This window comes from Cottoperca gobio, chromosome 12, assembly GCF_900634415.1.
Source record: "Cottoperca gobio chromosome 12, fCotGob3.1, whole genome shotgun sequence".
NCBI classification, from domain to species: domain Eukaryota; kingdom Metazoa; phylum Chordata; class Actinopteri; order Perciformes; family Bovichtidae; genus Cottoperca; species Cottoperca gobio.
Genome location: NC_041366.1, coordinates 18,536,990 through 18,545,402, shown reverse-complemented (window position 1 = coordinate 18,545,402; position 8,413 = coordinate 18,536,990). Strand labels below are relative to the sequence as shown.

Sequence of the window (8,413 nt, the reverse complement as noted above, 5' to 3'; positions counted from 1 at the left end):
GTGGACACGTAGAAAAAGTACATGTTTGAACAGATATAATGTAGATTTCTATGGTGCCTTATTGGAAATTGGTGAGAGCACATTTAAAATCTTAGTTATCTGGAGCTGCACTGAACATCAATCTGCAATAAATAATGTCAATAATGGCCCGTGACCTACAACAAAATATTACAATCTCCGGCTTTCATTTCTTATTTCAGCCTCTCAGCCTCCACATACATTGAACTCATGTATATTTGCACCGACATAATATATATATTATATATATATATATATTAGATTCACATCAGTATTCTATCTTAAGAGCAGCAGAAACACATATGCACTGTATACTTGTATGGACAGAAAACAAGGAACGAACAATTCCTTCTTTTTGTGGAATCTGTGTTAACCTCAGTCTGTGGTGGGGGCACAGTACTATGTGTTGAGATGTGAGCTAGTGAGCATATCCTGGGAGAAAACTCCAGCTATGTATGTTTGTCAGAGTGGTATGCCTCAGGCTTGACTGGCAAGCTGCCCTGACTCCTTGGTAACTCCACTGTATCTTCCACAGATGTACCAAACCACCAATCAGAACCACCAACCCCTAATAGGAACAAATACGCAACACTAACTTTACATGTAAATAGCCTGGTTCCAAAGACATGCAGGCAATGTCCACCATCACGGATGGCTAATTCACTAACAAGTTTAACAACAAACGAGGAAACCTTTCATAAAGCTCAGTCAAAATAAGGAGCCATTTTATACTTAAAAACGCCAGCGGCATGCACTTTGCGCAAAAAAAAAGGCAAACAAACGCCTGTAATCTTATTCATAACATAACTCCACGTTTGTCTATGCAAATTCACTCGACACTGGAATTGAGAAGCTCACAATATCCACAATCTGCAAGAAAAAGCAAAAACTGCACCAAGCCATGCTCTAACTCTATTATAAATCATCAGAATGATCACATGAACTATCTGTAGTCTACAATCCTCCAATGCTCTAACACACTCTGCATGTTCTGTAACGTCTCTCCAAACGTAGGAGATGAAAAGAAGAAGATGCTTTCCACTCCATCATAACTGTTCACTTTGACATCTCAGCTTCTTCTCAACACTGCACTGACCAACCTGCGCTGGCGCTCGCGTCTGTGTGCTTTAACTGAAAACGTATGTGCACAACTGAAGTGACTTTTTATCCACCGTGGGACAGGTGTTGTGACGTCGAAAGAAAAAAAGGTTTTGCACCCGAAATGTACAGCAATGACGGTAGTACTCGCATGGAGATCACCTGGATATGACAATGCCAGTGCCGTCTGGACGGAGCAGACTGCAGCCACATGTAGCATACAGTTGCAAGCATGTTTGTCTCCCTAAAGCTGCAGGGGACAGTGAGATGCCTGAACAGAGCCCTAAAGGGACCACGACTGAGCCAAAATTAAGCCTTAAATGGTCAAAGAGCTGCCTGGTTGCCAAACTGTACCACCCGGTGAGGCCGCCTAGAGGCCGGTGAGGTCCACGATCGCCTTGATGAAGATGGTGTCGTCGCGGATGTATGAGTTCTTGGCATCGAGCTTGGAGAGCGGGCAGAAGAGCGGACAGCCGCTGGCGATGTTCATCTCGCTCACCGGTCGCTGGAAGGAAGATGACGTGACATCGGGTCGAAAGGCGTCGATGATGTGCTCCCTGTTGCTCTGGTCCAGCAGCATCAGAGTTACCTGGAAGTAAGACAAATGAGAGAGATGTTACACGCAGCGAAACAGCAGTCTGTTACCAAACAAAATATCTTTCTTTGTCTTTTACCTTCTGGTTGAAAGGCCATTTGAGCAGAGCGTCGCTCAGTCCCCTCATCACCACAAAGAACAAGGACAAGTGGCTGCCACGCCCTGTCCCATCTCCATTCAGATAGATCCGCAGACACATCTTATAGCCGTACTTACTGGTATAGAAGGCTGGAAGCAACAAAGGGAAAAGAAATTCAGCTTTCTACGGGTCGGATTCAGATTGGGTCCAGAATGAAGCTTTCTACTCTGTAATAATAGACTTTACCTGGTGAAAACATGGCAGGGGCTCGACCTGCGATGGCATCCTGTCTCTTTTTGGCAAAATCAGAGATCCTCCAGACAAAGACGCCATCAAAGGTTGTGGCTGACATTTCCCTCAGTCGGCCCTCCATCTCAGCCACCGTTAAGTCCTTCAGCCCCACTGTCCTCTCCAGCTGTCGCACCTGGAAAACACACACACACACACACATTGTGCTTTAACATATACTGTATTTTTATTTTACAGTTGCTCAGAAAGGCCACCACTTTGCATGCGAGTTGTACGTGTTAAGGACAGTTTTATGGGGAAAACATTGCAATTCTTGAGTTTATTTGTCAATATTTCAATACAACACAAATATCTGTATATGAATGATGAATGATGAATGGAGGAGCGTGTCGGTGCTCCAGGAATATAGAACTATGTTGATGAACCTGGTAATGAGGGTCTAAGTTTTGGAACTACCATCCCATATTGGTGGATGTAAACAGGAAGTGTAATGCCACTATGGATTCATTGAGTAGCAACGTGGGCTACAACTTAAATCGTGTGTTTTTAGCCCATTTTTGTTAACATTTTGGCAAAATGGCATCATGAGAAGTGTGCCGAATGACCTATTAGCAGTTCCTGTGTACAATGTACCCATGGATGTACAGACAACTATCACTGCATTACTTTGATACTGAATAAAACTTAAAAACGTGAAGATTCTCAGGCAAGTTCTGAAGTTATAAGGAACAAGCAGATTCATAGATGTTTATTTGTAATGATCAGAGATAATGTGGAAGTAAAACGGAATCTAAAACTATGTGAATCATCATACTATCCATCTACATGATGACTTCCAGAAGTGATTTTGTTATGTAAACTCGCAGTTCCAGTCCTACCTTGTTACTCAGAGCCTCGATCTTGTCCTGGTCCAGTTTGTGCTGACGGTTGCTGGCTTCCATGGTGGTGGCAAACCGCTCCACCTCTCTGTTCAGGACACACACCACATTTTCAAACGTGCCGGATTTAACTTCGAGCTCCGTACACCTGCGACCCAGCTCCACCACTTTGGTCTTCTCGCTGTGGAGCTGGAGCTCCAGCGCCGCACCCACCGAGCTGGGCAGGGGCGTGAAGGAGGTAGACACAGACAGAGTGGGAGCCAGGGTGGGAGGTGGAAGGAGAGGAGCTGAAGCGGGTGGACCGGGGGGGCCGGAGCTGGAGGATGAGGAGGAGGCGGCGGCGGCGGCTCCCTGCACGGGAGGCCCAGAGGAGGTGGTGCTAAGCTGAGAGACTCTGGCCTCAAGCTCCCTGAGGGAATGTTGCAATTCCACCAGTTTATGTCCGGCTACTTCCAATCCCTGGGGCTGCAGGCCCTCCATGCTCACTTTCATGCCCATAATGTAGTGCAGCAACAGATTGAGGTGCTCGTAGGCATAGGTGCGCTCATGGTCATGAATCTTTTCCTTTTCCACCTACAAAAAGGGAGGCGACAGGAGGAAAGTTAAATAGAAGTACATGCATGCAGTCGGATAGTTTATTTGGACTGGGGGGGTCCAGGGCTGCAATTGGCGATTATTTTCATTATCGATTCATTTGCTGATTGTCTTCTAGATTAATTATTTGGTCTATAAAATGTCAGAAAATTGTGAAAAGGTTTCTCAGAGTCTGAGGTGATGTTATTCAACTTCTTGTTTTGTCAGTCGCAAACCCAAGATATTCAGATAATAACATATAAAACAGAGAAAAGCAGGAAATCTCCATATTTGAGAGGCTGAGAACAGCATTTTCTGGCATTATTGCATGAAAAATGTGTGTGTGTGTGTGTGTGTGTGTGTGTATAAAAGTTATTATCAATCAGGCTACTTACAGACATATCACATCCCACGACATGAAATCGACACGGAGTTCTGAATTTGCTGCAGAACTTAATGTGATCCACATACTGAAAAATAAACATTAAAAATGAGAAATGTTAGCATAGGAGCTACTAGTAGCTACTAGTAGCTACTAGTGCTTCTCATGTATTATTGTTACATCCGTGTCCACAGAGCTAAGCCCGATCTTTGAAGAACCCAGAAGGTCGATGAACAACATTTATAGCTGTTAGAAGATATTTACAGAATCCTAAAAGCATCTGGATGAAAAGATTTTCTGTATAAATATTTATTTATAGGTTTTCTTTTCTAATCCAAACGAAGGTACCCTATGTTAGCTGTTTCTTTGTATTATGTTTTTAACACCACCCTTATATAGCACAGTCTTATGTAATTTCTGGCTGGAAAGGAAATGGAGTGAGAACATAAAATCTTTTTTTATCTTTCTATCTTGACAGATTATCTTTTCTTCCAGATGGTTTCAAGAGTCTTTGAGGATTGTGGAAATACCTTCAAAGATTTCCAAGTACCGTACAAGGTTTTCAGGAAAACTAAATCCCCAGCTATGTGACTTGAATGTAATGACAACACACGAGAGGCACAATCTGGTAATAAGTAGCTCCGTGGGACTGCGACCTTTATCCTGCAACAAAATGTTTCCATCTCGTCTGCACGTCGGGAACAGTTTCACCTTTTCTCTGGGTATTTTCTTCTTGGCACAGCCTTCACAGATCATCGGGTACTTGGGACAGATCTCATCATGTGCCTGAAACAAAAAGACAATGTTTTCCACACACACACACAAAGAGCTTCTGCGATGCGCTGCGGCAACTCAGACAAGCCGAGCATCTTAGCAAAGTCTAAATAAATGATTTCTAACCTTGATGTTTTTGAAGTGAAATGGCTCCTTGCAGTACTTGCAGTTGAGTGTTCTCTCCGGGCACTCTCGCTCATTATGGCGCTCCTGTTCATTGAAGCGAATTCGTTCTTTACAGGAAGGGCAGGGGATGATCATGAAGTCACACTTTCCCTCGTGGCTCAGCTGTAAAAAGTATAGTTTTAAGTTGTTAACCTGCGTGGTGCCTTCACTGTCTCTGTGCATTCAAAGCAAGATAAGCTAAGCTAGCAACATGTAGTAAACAGTACATAGACAGATCAGCAAAAACACATTTTGGGACCATCTAAAAACAAAATGTCAAACAGAAATATAAAGAAAAAAGGAATTCTGAAAGTAGGTCAAATGTCTCCTCACCTCATACTCTTTAATGCTGCCTTTCCAAGTGCAATTTTCATGGATACAAATCGCTGAAAGGTTTTCAACTTCTCTTCGAACTGCGTTGTCAGGAAAAGCCTGAAAAAACAAAAGGCTCTGCCGTCACACTGCAACGATTCTCCACCTTCCCTCGTTTCATTTTAGAGATTATTTATGTTCAAGAAAGATATTCAAAAGTTCCTTTAGCGCTGTATGTTTACTTTTGTTTTTAAGAGTGCATTGAGAAGATCCTGCATATCTGCTCACAAATAAAGCTACTGCAGCTCACTGATATATTCTGATGCTAATACTTATGTCATTTTACTTAAGTAAGATTTTTGCAGGAGTATTCCTACACTGCGGTATTACTACCTTTACTAAAGTAAAATATGCACGTGCTTCTTCCACTGTAAACACTTAAATGCATGTTTTTATTCCTTGTTTTACTGTGTTTGACGATTTAGATAAAGTTATTAGTATTATTTACATGCATATTCTAATGACGATGATTTTTATGCATATCTTTCGGAATATTTCACTATATTCTGATTTTGTTTTAGACAAAACGATTCATCAAATAACGATTATGATTATGCATCCAAATCATATCAAGAAATTCAACAAAAAAATCCAACTCAAGAGAAATGTGTTGATACTCACACATCCTTGTTTCAAAAGCGATGTAGGATCCTCAAAGATATCCTCTTTAATACAGGCACTGCATTTCTGGGGTCCATTACTGCAATAAAAAAACATTATACTATAAAAATGTAAATTAAAACATCAGATACCCAGTGGTGAAAAGTATAGTTACTCAATTACTGTATTTAAGTACAATTGTGAGGTTTCTTTATACTTATATTGCACTTTTTACTGCATTAATACTAATAGTACTAGTTTCTTTTCTTATTCAGATTATAAATACACAATATAATCAATAAATTAATTATTATGTCTTATTATAGATTAAGCTACACAGCAGTAAATAAAGGAGTTAAAATTACTTTTCATGCAGAAACAATCCGATAATATAATATACATGATTCTGAAATGGGTCCTTCTGCATAATACTTTAAGTTACTTTAAGTATATTTCAATGCTTATGTACTTTTACCTGTAACAGAGTATTTCTTCCACCAATGCAGATACTCCCAAAATACAATAATATAATATATATTATTGTGAAACGGCTCATTCTGCATAACCAGTACTTTTTGTACTTTCGGTGTATTTTGATGCTAATATTTCGGTACTTTTACTTAAGTAAATTTGTGAATGCATGTCTTTTACTTGCAGTACTGTGATATCGCTACTTTGACTTCTTACACACTGCAGATAACCCCTAAAAACACACATGGTACACACTCTGGCCTCACCTGACAGTCATGTTGAAGCAGTAGGAACAGAAGCGATGTCCACACTGGGCTTGAAACGGTCGTCTGAGTATGTTGTGGCAGCAGTTGCACAGGTGTTTGTCCTCCAGCTTGTTGCCCAGGATCTTCTTGGGGAAGCCGGGTTTATTGCTCTCCATGGACGAGGGAGGGGACGGCTCCTGTGTGGCCATGGTGTCTGTTCACACGTCACACCTGGAGGGGGAAGAAGAAGAAGAAGAAGAAGAAGAAGAAGAAGAAGAAGAAGAAGAAGAAGAAGAAGAAGAAGACTTGCAACAGTTATAGAGAAGAAGAGTGGGGAATATTTCACTTTAACAGCCTTTAACACATCTTATCCTGCTTTAATAATCAACATGGTTCCTTTTCACAGGCCAGCTGAAAGGCCCACACCCTTTGTTTACATTTCGAGTCTGCATTCATGGCTGCTTCTTGTGGTTGACTTGGCACAAACTGATGCTGCTGCCTCTCTTTCCACTCAAACAATACACGCTCTGCTCGTCCTACCCAGTAACGATGCTGACAAATCGCACATCCATTGTCTCTCCTCTGCTTCCTTGTCGCTGTTGCTAAGCTATCAGCATCCTTTTAGTCAGAAGTGGTACCCAGCACGCCGCCACGCCCCTTTGAAATCTGAAGCTTGCAGCCTGAAAGAAACCATTTACCAACTGGAAAAAGCTTTTTTGCAAACGCTGTTGCAATCACTAGAGTTTGCACTTACCAGCGTTTTTATTTTAGTCTAAACTGTCATCGCGTGCAGAGGCTGTGAAATCACCTCCCCTGGCAGCAGGTAGTCGCTCGCGCAGCGTGCCGATATTAAATGTGGTTTCGCAGCTAGTTTTCTTTAACGTTAGCCACATAATAAAGATGTGGTCCCCCAAAAGCGATGGCTGTTATTGTCCAATATCGCCATTGCACTTTCAGACTGGGTGTTACGTCATGCAGTGGGCTGCACGCGGGTTGATAGGCAGACGAGATGTGGAGGCGCACGTGTCATTGGTTCAAAACTCACGAGTGGGCGGGTTTGCTTTGTTGTGAAATAAAAATCCAGATAGCAGATTTTATAATGCATGCGTTTGTTTCTTAATGTTGCTCCTTTTTGCATCTGTCTTTTTATGTTATATAAATATATATATATATGTATTTTTGTATGAAATGATATAACTATACCTATATAGGCCTACAGTATATTTATGTATATATATATATATATATATATATATATATATATATATATATATATATATATATATATATATATATATATATTATACAAAGGGTACAATAAGGAACCCTTTATAAAGTATTTACAAGTATTGTCTTTACTATATAATAGTACATACAGTATATAAAGTACATCATCAAATATATTACATACACTCATAGGGGCCAGTTCTCTGCATTGAGTACTTTTACTTTTGATACTTAAAGTATATTTTCCTGATAATACTTACATTTACAATATATTACTTTTACTTGTAATGGAGGATCTTTACAGTTGTGGAAGAAGTACTCACAACCTTTACTTTAAATAAAAGTAGCAATACTACATCAATCAATTAAGTTTTGTCCTAATCAATAATAATAATAATAATAATAATAATAATAATAATAATAATAATAATAATAATAATAATAATAATACATGATAACTGATTAAATTTGTAATACAAATCTGAATCTGCAAAGTAACTAAAGCTGTCAGATAAATATAGTTATGTAAAAAGTACAATATTTTCCTCTGACATGTAGTGTAGTAGAAGTATAAAGTACCATGAAGTCTAAATACTTGTAAAAATTGTACATTACTTGAGTAAATATACTTATTTTACAGATGTATATGTTATTGTGTCCATGCAAAGTACTTTAAATCTACACACG

The 8,413-nt window shown here is 40.0% G+C and overlaps 1 protein-coding gene across 3 annotated transcripts; it reads right to left on the bottom strand.

Moving 5' to 3' along the window:
* Positions 1-1,457: 1,457 nt before the first annotated feature.
* Positions 1,458-7,455, bottom strand: LOC115016852 (TNF receptor-associated factor 2-like). 3 transcript variants are annotated; one of them, XM_029444924.1, is made up of 12 exons: positions 7,254-7,455; positions 7,040-7,179; positions 6,521-6,730; positions 5,805-5,904; positions 5,145-5,243; positions 4,773-4,934; positions 4,584-4,658; positions 3,886-3,960; positions 2,918-3,490; positions 2,037-2,214; positions 1,791-1,939; positions 1,458-1,705 (listed from the first exon to the last, which is right to left on the bottom strand). In XM_029444924.1, the coding sequence occupies exons 3-12, from the start codon at positions 6,706-6,708 to the stop codon at positions 1,487-1,489; spliced, it is 1,818 nt and encodes a 605-aa protein (XP_029300784.1). In that variant the 5' UTR covers positions 6,709-6,730; positions 7,040-7,179; positions 7,254-7,455; the 3' UTR covers positions 1,458-1,486. The 3 variants fall into 3 exon arrangements, with proteins under 3 accessions (XP_029300784.1, XP_029300782.1, XP_029300785.1); XM_029444922.1 differs by lacking the exon at positions 7,040-7,179; XM_029444925.1 differs by lacking the exon at positions 7,040-7,179 and having other exon boundaries at positions 5,805-5,883.
* Between the last annotated feature and the right edge of the window lie 958 nt (positions 7,456-8,413).